The sequence below is a fragment of the Neofelis nebulosa genome, chromosome 10, assembly GCF_028018385.1.
Source record: "Neofelis nebulosa isolate mNeoNeb1 chromosome 10, mNeoNeb1.pri, whole genome shotgun sequence".
In the NCBI taxonomy this organism is placed as follows: domain Eukaryota; kingdom Metazoa; phylum Chordata; class Mammalia; order Carnivora; family Felidae; genus Neofelis; species Neofelis nebulosa.
Window position 1 is genome coordinate 11,216,341 of NC_080791.1, and position 21,203 is coordinate 11,237,543.

General features: G+C 43.3%; 1 protein-coding gene across 4 annotated transcripts in view; it reads left to right on the top strand.

Moving 5' to 3' along the window:
• The window catches only part of TTC12 (tetratricopeptide repeat domain 12), a 54,362-nt gene that overhangs the window by 14,615 nt on the left and 18,544 nt on the right, over positions 1–21,203 (top strand). For all 4 annotated transcript variants that reach the window (XM_058686745.1, XM_058686748.1, XM_058686747.1 and 1 more), the window contains exons 7-10: positions 10,366–10,425; positions 15,651–15,722; positions 19,996–20,056; positions 20,494–20,682. In XM_058686745.1, coding sequence (XP_058542728.1) covers positions 10,366–10,425; positions 15,651–15,722; positions 19,996–20,056; positions 20,494–20,682 — 382 coding nt within the window. The remainder of the gene's footprint in view (positions 1–10,365; positions 10,426–15,650; positions 15,723–19,995; positions 20,057–20,493; positions 20,683–21,203) is intronic.

The following is a 21,203-nucleotide window of genomic DNA, read 5'->3' on the forward strand; positions in this document are numbered from 1 at the left end:
CTGGGAAGTGATGGTGATTTCCTGAGAAATAAATCCAAGCACCCAGGCACACCGTCCCCTCAGTAGTTTGAGGGTTGAGGTGTAACTTACCTAGCCCCATCTGGGAAAAAAATTGATATAAGGGAGTGAACTGGTAAAGAGAACGGCCAGAGACTGATTTACTGGTGTGCATTCTACCACCGTAACAAGATTATAAACTTTTCCATCAACCTCCCCGCCCCCACCCAGTGCTTTTCTTATAATAGATGTTTAATAAACCCTTGCTAAGTTACATAACACTGGAAGCACAATAAGTCTATTTAACGGAATTACGTTTCTGTTGACGCTTTGGAAGAAGGATTCAAATGCAAGCAATTAATGTAATAATTAAAATTCCTTTTTACTTATCACCAGATTTGGTCTCCAAAACATTTACCTACTGATGCTTTTGCAGTCTTGTTACTTTGAAGTTATTTGAAAGCAGTAAAATTGAATTGCTTTTAAAATGTTATGTAATTCAGACTTTAATTCAGATGGTCTGTACCCCAATCCACCTAAATTAGTTACGTTTTTACTGTACTCAAGTCTAAGCAGCACATTGATTAGTTCTGAAGAATCACATTAAGAATGAATGTGGATAAAAATAAATAAATGTAATGAAAAGCTTTGGGGAAGTAATTCCTCCCATCTTTCCCAAAGAGAAAACTTATTCAGAGATGAAGAAATGCAGAGTGCGCTGCTTGGTTTTAACAATCACGGAATCACTGAATCTCGGTGGGCGGGGGGAGGAACAAAGGTGGTGGAATAGCACGGACGGTTTCTTGTGTATCACGTCCATGAAATACAGCCAGACCAACACTAAACCACCCTGCACACCTAGAAAACTGATCTGAGGATTAACACGACAATCTGCACAACCTGAACCACAGGGTTCAGCAGGTATGCGGCGCAAAGAGGTGAGCTGGGGGAGACAGAAGCCATGGAGGGCAGGGAGCTGTTTTTGTGTGTGGAGAGAGGACGGAGACAGGGGAGAGAGTGTAGGAAAAGCACCCTCCCCAAAAGCAGCTGGAGAGAAAGTGGAAACAGCCACAGGGATTGAACTAAAAAGGGAGAAAGGAGAAAGGAGAGGGTTTAAATTCCGTTAAGACTCTATAAACAAGGAACGCAGTTTCAAGTCTGAAACTCTGCAGCTCCATACCTGGTGGTGCTCTGGTGGAAAGGGCGAATCCACAGGCGCAGAGTGAAGTCTGGGAGTCTTTGGGACACATGGGCAGAGTCGGTTCCCCTGCTGGAAGGACTCCCCACAGGCAGAGATCCCAGTGGGCCCGGGAGAACCACCACATTCGCTGGTGCTGGAACAAGGTCATTAAGGGTGAGGCCTGGTGCCAGGTGTGTGTTGTGGTTTTCCGTAATCCTGGAAACGCTGCTGCTACACGATCTCGGGAACTTTTTCTGGGTTGGGGGGGCTGGCACCCGGCAGCAGTCTCTGGGCACTGGCAGCAGCATGGTCCTGCGAATGTTTCTGGGTGTGGCCGGCACCTGGCCATTGCTCAGTGAGACCGTTCAGCAGAGGGGCAGAACGGGTCAAAGCCGCAGTCCTTCAGAGGTGAGAGGTCAGGAAAAACAGCTGCCTTTGAGACAAGACTCAGGAGGGAGGTGCCACCTGGCAACCTGACGGTCACGGACAGTGTAAAAGCAGGGAGTGAAAGGAAGCCGGAAACAAAGGACGGGTGTGCAATTGCTGACCGGGCAGAGTTCCCATTCTAGGGACTGGGTGGCTGGGTGACTCCATTTTCATCGGTCCCGCGCATGCACGTTCACACTTACAAGCTCCATAACAATCCACCCCAGTAAGCTAAGCAGCGCCATCTAGTGGAGAACGGAGCGATTACACTAAGCCCTGCCCAGCTGGGTCAACCTCGCTCTTTGGGAACACAAGTCTCTCCACCTGCTTAGTTTATGGAGTATAAAACACTTCATACTTTGACTTCTAGGGGAAAGTGAAGTAATTTCATTCGTACTTCAGTCTGTTCCCTGGTCCATCTATTCAGTTTTCTTTTTTTTTCTCTTTTTCATTTCTTTTCTTTTTCTTGAATACAGAAAGATAAAATATTTATTTTTAGTTTCAATTTTTATTAAATATTTTTTTCTTAATTTTTTTCAACTGTGTTTTTTACTGTTGTGTAAATTTTTTCAAATTCTGTTTAACTTCCATCATTTCATTGTGTTCTATTTCAATGTATTCATTTTTTTCAAATTTTCAAACTATTTCCTTTTTTTTTCCTTCTTTTTTGCTCTAATCTATCAAGCCCCTTTCAACACCCAGACCAAAACACTCCTCGGGTATAGCATCATTTGTATGATATGTGTGTGTGTGTGTGTATTGTTTTTAATTTTTTACTTTTAATATTTTTTTAATTTTAATTTTTTTACCTCATTAATTCCCTTTATCCCTTCAAAATGACAAAATGAAGAAATTCACCCCAAAAGAAAGAGCAGGAAGAAACAACAGCCAGGGACTTAACCAACACAGATAACAAGCGAGATGTCCAACCAGAATTTAGAATCATGATAATAAGAATACTGCCCTGAGTCAAAAATAGATTAGAATCCCTTTCTGCAAGGATAAAAGAAGTAACACCTAGTCAGGATGAAATAAAAAAAGCTATAACTGAGCTGCAATCCCAAATGGATTCCACAGCAGCAAGGATGAATAAGGCAGAGCAGAGACAAAGCAATATAGAGGACAAACTTATGGAGAATAATGAAGCAGAAAAAAAGAGGGAGACTAAGGCAAAAGAGCACAATTTAAGAATTAGAGAAATCATTGATTTATTAAAAAGGAACAACATCAGAATCATAGAGGTCCCAGAAGAGGAAGAGAGAGAAAAAAGAGTAGAAGGGTTATGTGAGCAAATCATAGCAGAAAACTTTCCTAACCTGGGGAAAGACACAGACATCAAAATCCAGGAAGCACAGAGGACTCCCATAAGATTCAACAAACACTGACCATCAACAAGGCATATCGTAGTCAAATTACCAAAATACTCAGGCAAGGAAAGAATCATGAAAGCAGCAAGGGAAGAAGAGTCCTTAAGCTACAAGGGAAGACAGATCAGGTTGACAGCAGACCTATGCACAGAAACTTGGCAGGCCAGAAAGGAGTGGCAGGATATATTCAATGTGCTGAATTAGAAAAATGTGCAGCATGAATTCGTTATCCAGCAAGGCTGTGATTCAAAATAGAAGGAGAGATTAAAAGTTTCCCAGACAAAAAAAAATTAAAGGAGTTCGTGACCACTAAACCAGCCCTGCAAGAAATTTTAAGGGGGACTCTCTGAGGGGAGAAAAGATGAATAAATATCAAAAGCAAGAAACACTCGAAAGGACCAGAGAACACCACCAGAAACTCCAACTCTACAAGCAACATAATGGCAATAAACTCACATCTTTCAGTCCTCATTCTAAACGTCAGTGCACTAAATGTTCCAATCAAAAGATATAAGGTACCAGAATGGATAAGAAAACAAGATCCATCTAATATACTGTTTACAAGAGACCCACTTTAGACATAAAGACACCTTCACATAATAGTAAGGGGATGGAGAACCATCTATCATGCTAATGGTTGACAAAAGAAAGCCGGAGTAGCCATACTTAAATCTGACAATCTAAACTTTAAAGACTTGTTACACTCTTTAACAAGAGATGAAAAAGGGCATTATATCATAATTAAGGGGTCTATCCTCCAAGAAGACTTAACAATTGTAAACATTTATGCTCCAAATGTGAAAGCACCCAAATATAAAAATCAATTAATCACAAACATAAACTCATTGATAATAATACCATAAGATTAGGGGACTTCAACACCCCACTTACAACAATGCACAGATCATCTAATTGGAAAATCAACAAGGAAACAATGGCTTTGAATGACACACTGGACCAGATGGACTTAACACATGTATTCAGAACCTTTCATCCTAAAGCAACAGAATATACATTCTTCTCCAGTGCACATGGAATGGTCTCCAGAATAGACCACATACTGGGACACAAATCAGCCCTCAACAAGTACTAAAAGATCGACATCATACCGTGCATATTTTCAGACCACAATGCTATGGAACTCGAATCAACCACAAGAAAAAATTGGAAAGGTAACAAATACTTGGAGACTAAAGAGCATCCTACTAAAGAATGAATGGGCTAACCAAGAAATTAAAGAGGAAATTTAAGAGTACATGGAAGGCAATGAAAATGATAACACCACAGCCCAAAACCTGTGGGATGAAGCAAAGGCGCTTAAAAGAGAAAAGTATATAGCATTCCAGGCATTCCTAAAGAAGGAAGAAAGGTCTCACATACACAACCTTACCTTATACCTTAAAGAGCTGGAAAAAGAACAGCAACTAAAACACAAAACCACCAGAAGCCAGGAAATAATAAAGATCAGGGCAGAAATTAATGCTATCGAAAACAACAACAACAACAACAACAACAACAACAACAACAACAACAAAACAGTAGAACAGATCAATGAAACCAGAAGCTGTTTCTTTGAAAAAATTAACAAAATTGATAAACCACTAGCCAGTTTGACCAAAAAGAAAAAGGAAAGGAGCCAAATAAAATCAAATATGAAAGAGGAGAGATCACAACCAACAGAGCAGAAATAAAAATAAGAGAATATTTTGAGCAATTATATGTCAATAAAATGAGCAATCTGGAAGAAAGGGACGAATTCCTAGAAACATATACACTACCAAAACTGAAACAGGAAGAAATAGAAACTTTGAACAGATCCATAACCAGTAAAGAAATTGAATTAGTAATAAAAAAAAAATCTCCCCAAAAACAAGAGTCCAGGGCCAGATGGCTTTCCAGGGGAATTCAACTAAACACTTAAGGAAGAGTTAACATCTATTCTCTTGAAGCTGTTCCAAAAAAAATAGAAATGGAAAGAAAACTTCCAAACTCTTTGAATGAAGCCAGCATTACCTTGATTCCAAAACCAAAGACCCCACTAAACAGGAGAACTATAGACTACTTTCCCTGATGAACATAGATGCAAAAATCCTCAACAAGATATTAGCCAACTGAATCCAACAGTACATTAAAAAAATTATTCACCACGACCAAGTGAGATTTATACCTGGGATGCAGGGCTGGTTCAATACCACAAAACAATCAATGTGATTCATCACATCAATAAAAGAAAGGACAAGAACCACATGATTCTCTCAATAGATGCAGAGAATGCATTTGACAAAATACAACATCCTGTCTTGATAAAAACCCACAAGAAAGTAGGGATAGAAGGATCATACCTCAAGATCATAAGAGCTGTATATGAAAGACCCAACACTAATATCATCCTCAATGGGGAAAACTGAGAGCTTTCCCCCTAAGGTCAGGAACAAGATAAGGATGTCCACTCTCACCAGTGTTATTTAACATAGTATTGGAAGTCTTAGCCTCAGCAATCAGACAACACAAAGAAATAAAAGACATCCAAATCAGCCAGGAGGAGGTCAAATTTTCACTCTTTGCAGATGACATGATACTCTATATGGAAAACTGAAAATATTCCACCAAAAAACTGCTAGAACTGATCCATGAATTCAGCAAAGTGGCAGGATATAAAATCAATGCACAGAAATCGGTTGCATTCCTATACACCAACAATGAAACAACAGAAAGAGAAATCAAGGAATTGATCCCACTTACAATTGCACCAAAACCCATAAAATACCTAGGAATAAATCTAACCAAAGAGGTGAAAAATCTACACACTGAAAACTATGAAAAGCTTATGAAAGAAATTGAGGAAGACAAAAAAAATGGAAAAATATTCCAAGTTGCTGGATAGGAAGAACAAATATTGTTAAAATGTCAATACTATCCAAAGCAATCTACATATTCAATGCAAACCCTATCAAAATAACACCAGCATTCTTCACAGAGCTAGAACAAACAATCCTAAATTTTGTATGGAATCAGAAAAGACCTCAAATAGCCAAAGCAATCTTGAAAAAGAAAACCAAAGCAGGAGGCCTCACAATCCCAGACTTCAAGCTATATTACAAAGCTGTAATCATCAAGATAGTATGGTACTGGCACAAAAACAGACACTCAGATCAATAGAACAGAATAGAGAACCAGAAATGGACCCATAAACGTATGGCCAACTAATCTTGGACAAAGCAGGAAAGAATATCCAATGGAATAAAGATAGTCTCTTCAGCACGTGGTGCTGGGAAAATGGGACAGCGACATGCAGAAAAATGAACATGGACCACTTTCTTACACCATACACAAAAATAAACTCAAAATGGATGAAAGACCTAAATGTAAGACAGGAAACCATCAAAATCCTAGAGGAGAAAGCAGGCAACAACCTCTTTGACCTTGGCCACAGCAACTTCTTACTCAACATGTTTCCAGAGGCAAGGGAAACAAAAGCAAAAATGAACTATTGGGGTCTCATCAAAATAAAAAGCTTCTGTACAGTGAAGGAAACAATCAGCAAAACTAAAAGGCAACTGATGGAATAGGAGAAGATATTTGCAAACAACATATCAGATAAAGGGTTGGTATCCAAAATCTATAAAGAACTTATAAAACTCAACACCAAAAAAAACAGATAATCCAGTGAAGAAATGGGCAAAAGACATGAATAGACACTTCTCCAAGGAAGCCATCCAGATGGCCAAGTGACACATGAAAACATGCTCAACATCACTCATCATCAGGGAAATACAAATCAAAACCACACTGAGATACCACCTTACACCTGTCAGAATGGCTAACATTAACAATTCAGGCAACAACAGATGTTGGCCAGGATGCAGAGAAAGAGGATTTCTTTGGCACTGCTGGTGGGAATGCAAACTGGTGCAGCCACTCTCGAAAACAGTATGGAGGTTTCTCAAAAAATTGAAAATAGAACTACCCTATGACCCAGCAATTGCAATACTAGATATTTATCCAAGGGATACAGGTATGCTGTTTTGAAGGGGCACATGCACCCCAATGTTTATAGCAGCACTATCAACAATAGACAAAGTATGGAAAGAGCCCAAATGTCCATCAATGGATGAATGGATAAAACAGATGATATATACACACACACACACACACACACACACACAGTGGAGTATTACTCAGCAATCAAAAAGAATGAAATCTTGCCATTTGCAACTACATGGATGGAACCAGAGGGTATTATGCTAAGCAAAATTGGCCAAAGACAAATATCATATGACTTCACTCATATGAGGACTTTTAGACACAGAACAGGTGAACCTAAAGGAAGGGAAGCAAAAATAATATAAAAACAGGGAGGGGGCCAAAACATAAGAGACTCTTAACTATGGAGAACAAACAGAGGGTTACTGGAGGGGCTGTGGGCGGGGGTTGGGCTAAATTGGTAAGGGACATTAAGGAATCTACTCCTGAAATCATTGTTGCACCATGTGCTAACTAACTTGGATGTAAATTAAAAAGTAAAATAAGAACTGTGAAAAAAAAAAAGAATCACCAAATCACCATTGGCTATTTTTAAAATGCCTCCCGTTTGCATGCAATGTTAGAAACACTTAATAAGACCCTGTGAATTGAGTGTTGATGTTTGCTAGAGAGAAAACATACCCTTTCATTGCTCTGTGTTTCTCCTGGAGCTAATGTTATGATCAATAGGTTGCTGGCATAATTTAGATCAATCAGGAGTTTAATTGCCATTTGGGAAAGTAGTTATTTTTAAGAAGTGGAAAAGCAAAAGAGAAGAGGGAATTTATAGGGTGTTGAATCCAAGCCTTAAAAAAAAAAAAAAAAAAAAGAAAGAAAGAAAAGGAAAAGGAAAAGTCTGTGTAGAGAAATTGTTGAAGCCGGTGTATGCATTTTCAGAGTCTGTATGTCTCCTGACTAACAATGTCACGGATTTGTGACTACCTTTGTCTAAAAGGATGCTAGTTTCCTCCTCACATCATCTGACTTTCAAATGAAACCCCAAACCCTGGGGGAAAGAATGGTGCTCTGTGGAACAGACAGTTCAAAGAGTCATCATCTTCAATTAGTCCAGAGCCTGAGTTAATGAAAGCACTGCTCAGCAGCTTCCTTTCTATGGGAGCAAATCGCTGCCCTGCTGAACTTCATTAGCCAGCTCTTGCCTGCTCCCTCCTTGCTTGGGATGAGTTATAACACTGGCCCCATAATTGGCTTGACCATGTAAATATCTGCTCAGAGTTATCAATAACAATGTCACGGTGCCCAGTACAGTTTTGATCAGGGGCAGAAGTATACATGTATGGGCTCTAGCTTGGGTGACTTATGGGACCCTGGGGAACCCCTTATTCTCCAAGTGCCTGGTTTTCCTTTTTCACACCAGAGTGATCATTGCTGCTTCCTGGGAGCTTTCCAAGAGAAGAGTGCTTAAAGTCTGTTTAGTTCAACTTAATAAGAATTTATTGAGTACCTATTGTGTCCAGAATTAATTCAGAAGGTATGGTAGCCATCACACTTGCTGTTGAGCAGCGCTTTGTTAGTTTATATGTCACTGGTTCTCTGAAACTATAAATGAACTGAATTCAGTTTCGATTGAGTGGACCCCAGGATTCTGAGTCGATTCTTGATTTTCAAGATTGTCCCCAATTCTGAGTCTGGGGTGGGGGGAGGGGGTAGGAGGGAATCCCAGAAGAGGCTCCCAGGGCATTTGGCACTGGTGGATTGTAGTGATGGTCTGACTCTTAAATGTCAGCCCATTTTCTATATCCCTTCCTTCTTGCTGTGCTTATGAGGAAAGAAGGAGAAATTTTTCTTCGTCTTTTTTGTAGTACCAGCTTTATTGAGATATAATTGGAGTAACATGCAATTCACCCATTTAAAGTACACGAATCAGTGGTTTTTAGTGTATTCACAGAGTTGTGCAACCATCACTGTAAGCAATCTTAGAACATTGTCATGATCACAAAAAGAAACCCCATACCCTTTAAGTAGCCCTCCATGCTCCCGTACACCCCTACCCCTGCCTCAGTGCTCCCATGCACCCAGCCCCAGCACTCCCGTGCACCCTTACCCCCCCGCCCCAGTGTTCCCCTGCACCCCCACCGCTCCCATGCACCCCTGCCCCCAGCCCCAGTGCTCCCATGCACCCCTACCCCCACCTCAGTGCTCCCCTGCACCCTCACTGCTCCCATGCACCCCTGCCCCCAGCCCCAGCCCTCCTGTGCACCTCTACCCACAGCCCTAGGCAACCACGAGTCGACTTTCTGTCTCCATACATCTGCCTCCTCTGTACATTTCATTCTAATAGAGCCATGCATATTTTTTCCTTTTGTGTCTGGCTTCTCTCCTATAACATGTTTTCAAAGCTCATCCATGTTGTAATATGTACTGATGCTTCATTCCTTTTTATTGCCAAATAATATTCCACTGTATGGATGGACCACGTTTTAGTTATCCATTCATCAGTTGATGGACATTTGAGTTGTTTCTGCTTTTTGGGTATTATCAACAATGCTGCTGTGAACATCTGTGTACAAGTTTTTATGTGCCTGTGTTTACAGTCCCTTTGGGTATACATACACCCAGGAGTGGCTGGATCATATGGTAATTCCGTGTTTAACCCTTTGAAGAACTAACTGCCAGACTGTCTACCAAAGTGGCTACCCCACTTTACATTCCCACCAGCAGTGTGTGAGGGTTCTGATTTTTCTGCATTCTCACCAACACTTTTTATTACCTCTTTGATTCGCTCTACCATTTGGTTTCCTTCTGGAGCATCCACAGTAGGGTAGACTCTAGAAGTCAGCTCTTACTTCGTAGATGTGTTTAGTGTGCTACGTACTTTCTTTTGCCTTTCCAGATCCTCTTCCTCCCTGCCTTCTGTGCCCTGGGGGGACTGACCTCTGTGGACTGGCCCCCTGACTTCCCAGCTTTCTAGCTTGCATGGGTTCAGCCAGTGAGATCAGAAGGAAGGAGGAAATGAGAGTGGGGTATTTATTCTCCCACCTGTAGCCCTACTAAAGGCCTCAGCTCCCACCAGGCAGTGCTGTCCACAAAGCTGTCCTTTCCCATCTGTCCATGGCTCGTCCTTCTGCCCCCTCACCCTAGCAGCGGTAACGGCTGTCCATTGTTGCTAGACTTGGGGTTCTGTAACGTTCCTGTTGGTTTCCCTGAGCCTTGCCCTCAGCTTGTAAGTAGTCCTTCTGTTAAAGTCACCTCGTGTGTGTGCCCTCCGTTTTCTGCTGGAGCCCTGGCTGACATGGGGAGGGGCTGGTTCCCTGTCATCACCCTTCTGTTGTTGGACTGCTCTTTCTGTGTCAACTGAAGACCACTTGCTGAAGAATTATGTATCAACAGCAGCTGTTTGTGTCATTACAGGCTTATATAAAACTCGGGGACTTCCAGAAAGCAGTAGTGGATTGTGAGTGGGCTCTGAAGGTAAGAAGATGGGTCCTTTTCCACATGATGGAGCCTGGCCTGCCAGGCAGGGCATCTCGGTCCTGAAGGGAATGGAGGGGAGCGGCCAGAGTTTCATGGCGGGCCATGAGCTCTGCAGTCAGAGCCTCAGTTTCCTCATCTATAAAATGGGATAAACAGAATTGTTGTAAGGGTCACGGTAATGCATATGGAACACCCAGCTCGTAGTAAGTACTCCAGAGAGGCTGCTGTTAATGCTGGTTTTTCAAGGTTTATTTTGCAAGGGCTCATTCTTTTCTGCTGTATTATCAGCAGCTCTGCTTCATGTGGCAGTGGTAACGCCTCTTTCTGTTTCTAGAACCAACCACGGGAACTCGTTTGTGCAGTGTTGTTCTTCCTCATCAGTCTGTGCTTTTCCTCTAGCTCCAGTAATTTGGCATATTTGCAGAGGAATGATCAGCACGTAGAATTCCTGCTGTTCAGCCTGGATACTAGTCAAGGCTCAGGCAGATCACATACTTCTGTGCAGGATACTTCCTCCCAAATCTGCCAAAATAGCTCATTTAAGGTGAGGAGAGGGAAGGACTGTCAGTGGAAATAGTACAAGAGTTTTTAAAAGAGAAATGTCATGATCACTTCTTAGGGACATTATTTCAGATGACTAAATATTTAAATAAGTCTTCATCCCGTTCAGCTGAGTCGCTGTGTTGTAGGGGCTTTAACTGAAGAACCAAAACGAGCGTTTCTCTCTTCACGGAAGGGCTGCTGACAGAGGAACATGAGGACCACCACCCCCCCACCCACCACAGGGTCTAGAGGCGGAGAGCAGGACTTTTCTTGTTAGATACATGTTTTATCATAAAAATCTTGCAAATTTGGCATGGCATTCCATGAAATTTATCTGTCTTAATATCCCCATAGTATCTTCGGTAACTTACAATCACGTAAAACTGAAGTGCCAGGAGAACATGCCAGGTTTATCTTCTGGCCCAGATTCCTCCAGTTCAGCCCACTGAACCCCAGGGCAGTGAGCGTGGCCCAAAACTAGAGCATGTTTTGACAGCAGCATATTGGCCACACCTCCTTCCTTATTTTTTTATTGACAATGTAAGCAAGGGAAACTGGGGAGAGTTAGAAACTCACCTTGATGAATGATGGTTTATAAAGTACGAGGGCTCCTCCGGAACTGACAGGTGGGGTGCATGATTCCCCTTTCCCTTAGAAGATCCGGCGTATTGGCAAATCCTGTCCCATTGCGTTATGGTCTTGAGGTTACAAGAGCTGCCCAGAGCTGATGACCTCAGGTTCTTCACAGCTTAGGGCCAGCCTAGGTCCCCAACCTGTCTTGTCACTTTATGTGACCATAATTTCTTTTCTGCCCCCATTCCATAAGAGAAGAGAGAGGCAAGGATGTTTTCCTCAATTATTCCAATAATCACAGCAAAAGCCCCCGTTTATTGCTTCTCGGCCTTTTGGCTAAGATCAAGTGTTAAAGCCCCCGTTTGCGGCGTGCTGGCCATGAGCCTCACAACCTTCTCTTCTGTTCATTACCACCGTCATCCTTATTTTTCTGGCAAGGAAACCAAGCCTTGAAGGTGAATGAAGTAACCTGTGCCGAACCGCATAGCTGATGTTAGTCTCACCGTAAGCCAGTGTGTGAATCCTGTACTTCGTACAGCTTCTCTACTGGACCTGAGAAACGCTACAGTCCCTGGGTGTGGATCTTGCTCCCTTCCGTGGGAGAAGCAAGATCTCCCAGTGGGGCTCCCAGGAGCATCTGTTCTGATCTGAAAAGGACCAAAGAGGTAGTGACACCATCAGCATGCGGATTCAGGGTAACATGCTGGCCGGTTCCCAAATGTTAAATGAAGCACAGTGTAATTAATGGTGAAACCAAGGCAAAGCGGGCCCAGCAAAGCTGACATTAAAAAACTCTGACATTCAGCAGCCAGTCTTGTGAAATGCTCAGCGAGGCTCCCAGTTGAAGAGGCTGTGTAAACACTTGGAGGGCTGGGGGGAAATGCATGAGGAGCTCTAAAAACTAACAGTGTCAGTTCTGTGTCAAAGTGGTGAATCAAAAGTTTCTCTCTTTAAAAGTAGTATATCAATAACGCATGTCATTGCCATCCCATTATTAATGGTGTTAGTAACTTTCATGCTCATTTAAGATTGTTGACACTTTTGAATTGGTAGAGACAAGCTCACATGAGGATATTTCAAGACTCCCGTTCCTCATCAGGGAAGATGAGGCAGTGAAGCTGGTTCCAGTCAGAGTCATTTCTTTCTTGGTGGAATACTTTCTGCATGATAAAATCCATCATCCTCTGAAAACTGGACTCCTTTTTTTAAAAATCTTTTTTAATGTTTATTTTTGACAGAGAGAGGGAGTGTGTGAACAGGAGAGGGGCAGAGAGAGAGGGAGACACAGAATCCAAAGCAGGTTCCAGGCTCTGAGCTGTCAGCAGAGCCCGATATGGGGGCTCAAACCCACGGACCGTGAGATCATGACGTGAGCCCGAGTCGGACGCTTAACTGGCTGAACCACCCACGTGTCCCAAAACAGGACTCCTTTTAAGGGGATCTGGGACTCACCTGAAAAAATCCTGGTGAATGTTGACACATGATCAGAGGAGAAGGACCCATCAGAGAGGACTTCTGTTAGCAGCCAGGGCGGGCAGAGTCATGACCACGCCCCATCTCTGGGACACACAGGGACACACAGGGTGGCAAGGACAGGGCTCTGAGGCTCCGGGTTTATTTTGCCCCCTGCTGTAACCCTGCAGCCAAGGGACAGTGAACATTTGGCTTTCATGGGCTGCGGCACTGGCACTTTCTTTCCCCCTCACCATTCCTTTCCTGCCCCCTCAACCTCTTCCTTTGTGGATTCTCCAGGCTTCACTCCTGGGCTCCCTGCCCTCCCTCTGCAGCTTCCGCCTCAAAGCTCTTGTCTCTCCTGGGTCCACCCGGCCCGGAGACCTTGTTCCCCATCTCCACCTCCGAGGACCGCAGGGCGCAGGTCTCCGTGATTGTCTTCGCATCACTGGAAAGATGATGCGTCTAGGAACAAACTCATCATCTTCCCCCAGCCTTCCTCACTACCAGCCCCGACTTCCCCTTCTGTTAATGGCGTGCGCTGCCTTCCAGACATCCGAACCCCAAACTCGTTACTTGACATCCTCCTCTTCTTTGTCATCTGTCTGTGACAGAGCTCTGGCGTCTGCACTCTCTCTGCTGCTCCACCAGGGCAGATGCGGCCGCTCATTCTGCATGACTGTCTTGGTTTCCTCACTTGGCCCCTGCCTTTCCCGCCTCTGGTCAGTTCTGTGCGCCACCTCTAGACTATCCTGTATGCCCCCGCTGCTCACTCACCCCTTCCAGCCACACCCTCCCTGCCCTGCCCCTGCCCTTTGTCCTGGATGGAAGCTCCCTGCCCCCTCCCACCTCCCGACCTTGCTCAGCCCATTCTCCCTCCCTCCTTCTCTCCACCTCTCCACATCCTTTGAGACCCACCTCAGATCCCTCCTTCGCACACTCTTTGTTAGACCAGGCCTCTTTGGAGTGGGTTTCCCTCTCCTCACCTGCTGGGGCACTTTTCTCAAGGTGATTTGGTGTCCTTTGAAGCCTTTGGGGCAGAGTGAGATGGCCACATTTTAAATCCCAGCTCATCCACTTAGTATCTATGTGACCTTGAACCTCTCCACCCCCTAGTTTCCTCCTCTGTAAAATGGGGATAGTAACTGCATCAACTTTGTAGACTTGTTACAAGGATTATACGAGACAAGTCCTATGAGCCGCACGGTTAGGACTGAACAATAATGCACTATTACTTACCGCTGCCATTCACTCAGCGCGTCAGCAAATGATGTTCATGAAAATCAGCTATAAAGCCCTCTCCAAGTATGACCGTGTCACCTCTTCTATGACCACTTAGCTTTTCTTCAAACGTCCCTTCTGCCCTGAAATGGACAGCAGCTGCTGTGGTAACAGTTGTGGCAACAACTGCTGATGCCGCACCACCTGGTGCTGCACTGAGTGCCACGTGCGTCTCCTCCCCATGACAACCTGCGAGCGAGACACTGTCACTGTCTGCACTTTCCACATGAGGAGAATGAGCATCACAGAAGTTAGGTGGCCTGGCCAACACCCCACTTCTGCTGAGAGGCGGGCCAGGCGTTCACCCAGGACTTTTTAGACTCCTGAGCTGGCACGCATCACCTCTTTAAATCTAGACCCTTGGAGGGCATCCCTGGCACAATGCCTCGCATGGAAAAGGGTTTGATTAACTGGATGCTAGAAGTTACAGTTGACGTCTTTGTGCCCAATCAGTCCCTCTGAAGTTGTAATCATTAGGGGCAGGCAGGTGTAGGGCCCCTGTGCAGATGCCGTGGTCTCCCATAAGTTTCGATCCTGATCGTGCCTTTTGAAGGAGGCATCCCTCCTGATCTTCAGTGATAAGAATAGAAGTTCCCGGGGCGCCTGGGTGGCGCAGTCAGTTAAGCGTCCGACTTCAGCCAGGTCACGATCTCGCGGTCCGTGAGTTCGAGCCCCGCGTCAGGCTCTGGGCTGATGGCTCGGAGCCTGGAGCCTGTTTCCGATTCTGTGTCTCCCTCTCTCTCTGCCCCTCCCCCGTTCATGCTCTGTCTCTCTCTGTCCCAAAAATAAATAAAAAACGTTGAAAAAAAAATTAAAAAAAAAAAAGAATAGAAGTTCCCAGGATGTGTGGTGTGATTTATTGCCAGACCCGCTAAGATGTAACCATAACCTCAGCTGTTGACCCAGGGTTGGTGTCTCTCTCTTCTGTTAAACCAGTGGTCCTTAAGCTTGGCTGCATGTTTACAGCACCTAGAGAGCTTAAAAAAACTGTCGATGCCTGAGCCCTACCCTGGAGTATAATTTAATTGGTATGGGCTTCAGCCTGGCCTTCCAGATTTTGATTAGCATCCCAGGCGATTCTAATGTTTAGGCAAGGTTGAGAGCTCTCCTAAACTAAGGGTTTCTGGTTTGTCTCCTGATTGAGTCTCATTACGTGGAAATGAAAACTGGCAAGTATCATTAATTAATTTGATGGAGAGCTTACTTGTACATGCAGCATGCACCAATTAGTTTAGTCACAAATGCACAGAAAAGTTTTAATTGTCAACCGTGGTAGCTGTGCTGAGAACCGAAGTACTGCCTTAACTCTATTAGCCAGGCGATGAGGGGAGTGGCTAATGACTTCAAACATCTGATCATTCTCTTTTATGCAGTGTGATGAAAAATGCACAAAAGCATATTTCCATATGGGAAAGGCCCATCTGGCCCTGAAGAACTACAATGTGGTAAGTTCTTAGAGGAGTAGAAGTGGCTTGTTTGATCCCAGAGCAATGCTCCAGATTGTCTCAGAGAAGGACTACGTTCCTCCAAGCCGATTAGATATTAATCTGCCTTTTACAGTATTTTCCAAGGAACATCTTACCATATGTTGAGTTGGGAAGGACGTTGAGTGGCATCCCCACCTTCTCTGGGAATCCCTTCTGCAATATCTTTTACTGTTCCGTTAGCCCCAGGAGGAGCATCTCTGGAGAGAAAAATATAAGCCAACAAATGAAAAGAAAACTCACTTGTAATCTCTTCACTCAAAAGTAACCATGCGGATATATAGGCAGACTAAGATATAATATGTTGTGAATAGCAGCTTTATTGAGATATAATTCACATACCAGACAGTTCATCTGTGGACGGTATACAATTCAGTGGGTTTTCATGTATTCACAGAGATGTGCAACCATCACCACACTCAACTTTAGAACATTTTTGTCACCTCCCCAAAAGCACTCTAGCCATTAGTAGCACTCTCCTTCCCCCCACCCTAACCTCAACCCACGGCAGTCACTAATCTACTTCTGTCTGTATACATTTGCCTAGGCTTTTCATATAAATAGAATTATGCAAGAGATAGTCTTTTGTGACTGGCCTCTTTCACTTAATATGATGTTTTCAAGGTTCACCCATGTTGTAGCACCTATCAGGACTTCGTTCCTTTTAGTGCTGAATAATATTCCATTGTATCAATAGGCTACATTTTATGTATCCATTCATCAGTTGATGAACATTTGGGTTATTTTCCCTTAGGACCATTATATGAACATCCACGTACAAGTTTTTGTGTGGGCATGTGTGTATGGTCCTGTTGAGTACATTCTATCCAGGAGTGGAACTGCTCAGTTACATAACTCTATGTTTAACCGTTGGAGGAACTGCCAAAGTGTTTTCCAAAGTGGCTGCACCGTCTTACAGGCCCACTGGCAGGACATGGTTTCCATTTCTCTACATCGTGCGCAATACTTCTCATTATCTCTTTTTGATTATAGTCATCCCAGTGGGTGTAAAACATAACTCGTTGTTGTTTTGATCTGCATTTCCTTGACAGCTAATGACGTTACGTCTCTTTTCACATGCTTGTTGGCCATTTGTATATCTCCTTTGGAGAAATGTCTCCAGATTCTTTGCCCATGTTTTATTAGGTTATTTGTATTTTTATATTAAATAAACAGTACCTTATATATTGTGGATACAAGTTCCTTATCAGATAAATGATTTTTCAGATATTTTCTTTCATTCTTTGCGTTGTCCTTTAACTTTCTTGATTGTGTCCTTTGTAGCACAAAAAAATTTTTAATTTTGATGGGAGTCTAAATTATTTATTTTTTCCTTTGATTGCTTATACTTTTGGTGTCATATATAAGAAATCATTGCCTAATCCAAGATTTACTTCCATGTTTTCTTCTGTTTTATGACTTTAGCTCTGATTTTGAGTTAATTTTTAGATATGGTGTGAGGAAGGGACCTAATTTTATTCTTTTGCATGTGGATATCCAGTTATCCCAGCCCCATTTGTTAAAATGACTATTCTGTCTCCTACTGAATGATTTTGGCACCCTTGTCAAAAATCAATTGATCATAAATGAATGGATTTATTTCTGAACTCTCCATTTTATTTCATTGATCTATGTCTGTTCTTATCTCTATGCCATATTGTCCTAATTCCTATAGCTTTAGTAGAATTTGAAATTGGGAAGTTTGAGTCTTCTAACTTTGCTCTGCCTTTTCAAGCTTGTTTAGTTATTCTAGGTCCCTTGAATTACCATACAAATTTTAGGATCAGCTTATCAATTTCTGCAAAGAAGCCAGATGGAATTTTGATGGAGATTACATTGAATCTGTAGATCAATTTGGGGAGTATTGCTATCTTAACAATATTAAGTTTTATGATCCATGAACGTGGGATGTCTTTCCACTTAGAAGATATTATGTTTTTAAAAAAGAAATTGACTTCTATTGTACATTTTAAGAATTCTTTGCTTTGTTGGATTTTAATCCTAAAAGTAATACAGGCTTATTCTAGTAAGGTCAAATAATAAAAAAGTGGAAGAACAAAATGTTAATCCTCCCTTCTCCACCAAATTCTATTCACTCGTTCATTGAGTTAATTAATTCACTTAGCCAACATGTATACATGCTTTCTGTGTCTCTGGTACTGTCCTAGACAATAGGAATATAGTAGTGAACAAGACAAACTCCTTGACTAAATGGAACTTACATTCTTGGGATAGGTGGGGCCGGGAGACAGGAACCAAATAAATAGATGTGTAGTATGTTGGATGGTGATAAGTGTTATTGGGCAAACAAAATCAGGAAGTAATGAAGGTGAGATTGGTTTTATATGGAGTGGTCAGGGAAGGCCTCTCTGAAGGAAGGGAGGGAGTGAAGTGAGCAAGCCATGTGGATACATAATAGAGTAGTGGTCCAGTTAGCAGAATAGCTAGAGAAGAGTGATAGGAGATGAGGTCAGACAGGTGAGGGGGGTATGGTAGGGGACTAATTCCCTATGCCTTCCAGGCTTTTGGAAGGATTTTGGCTTTTACTGTGAGTGAGGTGGGAGCCATTGGAGGGTTTTAAGGGAAGGAGTGAAATGATGCGACTCATGCTTTAAAGGATCGCTCTGCTGCATCGAGAATAGATCTTGGCCCAGTCAGAAAAGAACAGAGAACTAGTTAGAAGGCTAATGCAACAGACTTTCCAAGTGAGATGTAATGATGGCTTGTATCAGGTTGGTGTTGAGGGAGGTGGTAAGAAATGATGGGAATCTGGATATATACCAACAGTGAAGCCAAGAGCCATTGCTGGTAGCCTAGATCTAGGGTTAAAAAGAAGTTGGACACAGGTTCACTGTCCTAGTCCTTTTGGGCTGCCATATAGAAACTACCAGGGGCCAGGAGGCTTAAACAACAAGCATTCATTTCTCACAGTTCTGAAGACTGGAGTGTCTAAATCAAAATACCAGTAGATTTGGTGTCTGGTGAGGCCTGCTTCCTAGTTGACAGACAGCCAGAAGGGTTAAGAGAGTGCTCTGGGGTCTTTTGATAAGGGCACAAATGTCATTCATGAGGGCTCCACCCCGATGACCTAATCACCTCCCAAAGGCCCCACCTCCAAGTGCATCACATTGGGGGTTCAGTTTCAACATATGAATTTTGGGGAGACACAAGCACTCAGTCTATAGCAGTTACCATGTTTGATGTGTATACTTCTGTCCTGCAACACTATTCTCTGTTTTAATGTGATGTTTTTTTCTTCAGTTCCTTTCTTCATCCTAATCTTCTAGATGAGCCTTGAGCTTTCAAGATGTCTCAGAACCATTTTTTTTTAGCTTTTTTCTCAATGACGAGGCCGTTCTTGATAACCCTGAGGACAGTACTGCTCTAAACCCAGTAACATGCCCCACGAACTACAATCTGTCTTTTCTCCAGAAACTTCCTAGAAATTTCTTCACTGAGAGCCCCTCACTCAAGTTTTCTTGCGACCCTTATATGGCCAGTGAGTGGACCCCTTCCTGGCTGTCTTTGCAGCCCTGTTAATTTAAATAGGTACTTCTCGGGGCGCCTGGGTGGCTCAGTCGGTTAAGCATCCGACTTCGGCCTGGGTCACAATCTCGCAGTCCGTGAGTTCGAGCCCCGCATCGGGCTCTGGGCTGACGGCTCAGAGCCTGGAGCCTGCTTCCGATTCTGTGTCTCCCTCTCTCTCTGCCCCTCCCCCGTTCATGCTCTGTCTCTCTGTGTCTCAAAAATAAATAAACGTTAAAAAAATAAATAAATAAATAGGTACTTCTCTTTTCCTATTCCCAAAAGTTTCTGTCAACAGTGTCTAGCTTCATTTATTTCCTTCCTTGTGGGCATATCTGACAAGTAGCCTCCCGTTCTCTCTCAGTGCAAATATCATATCTAAATTTTGCAATTACCTTATGATTAATCCTATTCCAACCAGACATAATCCATGAGAATTTAGGACTAGCTATTTTTCCATCACAGGCTGTATCTGACAATACTACTTTTTAAAAATAAACTCTGAAATAATACCTCTTGTCCCACAGAACCAGAGAAGCCTAAACAAAATGTCACACGCATGCTGTGTTCCCCATGCCTACCTCCTACGCTGGGAGCAAGAGGAGGCTGGGAGGAAATAATGAAGCCAAGGCTTGTGGTACCCAGTGTCTTTCTTAATAATCACCTTTACCCCTGACCACTCTTCAAGGTCGCGTTTCTTTTTTTCCAGTCTAGAGAGTGTTATCAGAAGATCTTAGAAATAAACCCCCAGCTGCAGACCCAAGTGAAAGGTGAGAATGTTCCTGCTGGTGTCCTTAGTTTGAATTCCACTTTTGCTTTGTGCTCTGGCCCTAAGGTGCCTTCCACTCCTTCTCTGCTCTTGGCCTCAAAGCCACATCAAACCCTCACTGTTAGCAGGCTACCTCCTTCTCTTTCCTCTGTTCTCCCACTCAGACCTTTGCCTTCCTCCTTTCTACAACCATTGCCCCTTAGAAACCTTCTAGACAAGGCAGTAATGTTGTCCTTGAATCCCCAAGATGGTTTAAGATTCTGGGTATAGACTGTCCACCCTTCCTAAAATTTTCCTTCCTGAAACCAGGTAAGAATGATTTTAATGCTTCATCATCTCAACCTCCCGTCCTCAAAAACGCTGCTCTTTGCGTGGTGATGTTGATGGTTAGAGTTTTATTTGGTTTCTTTCCTTTTGTTTTCCTTCTTGTTTTGCTAGAATACCTCAATCAAGTAAATCTCCGGGAGAAAGCAGATCTTCAAGAGAAGGAAGCCCACGAATTGCTGGATTCGGGAAAGAACACGGCAGTGACAGTCAAGAATGTCCTGGAGACTCTCTGCAAGCCTGATCAGACCCCCTTGTTCTATGCAGGAGGGATTGAAATCCTGACTGAAATGATAAAGGATTGTAAGCCGGAGACGCGTATGGCCTCGTGGATATAGTTGGTGTAAAGGGGCAGTTGAGAGGTCAGCCCTGATGAGGCAAAGAATCTCTGTGTCCCTTCCTTCCACAGATACTCAAGATGTACTGTGATGTGGGGACTAAACAGGGGGTGCAGGAAATATACCCCCGCCCCAGCTCCATCCTCCCCCAGAGCCTGCATGTGCTCAGCACATATGCAGTAAACACCCTCCACGCAATAAAGCACAGAACACACACGCACCGCATCTGTTTACATCACATACACACACGCCACACATACTCCCCCCTCCACACATCATACACATACCTGCACACCTGCTGCATATCCCACGCGTACCCCACGTACACCCCGAACACCGTATACTGCCCTCACAAATCTCCCAAACGTCGAGGAATGGAAGACCCGATTCTGTAGGATAAACTCTAAGGTTCATCCCGTTATGTTTAATGGCTGCCTGGGACACGTAGTTTCAGAGCAAACATGAGCTCTCCTGCTAACGAGAGCC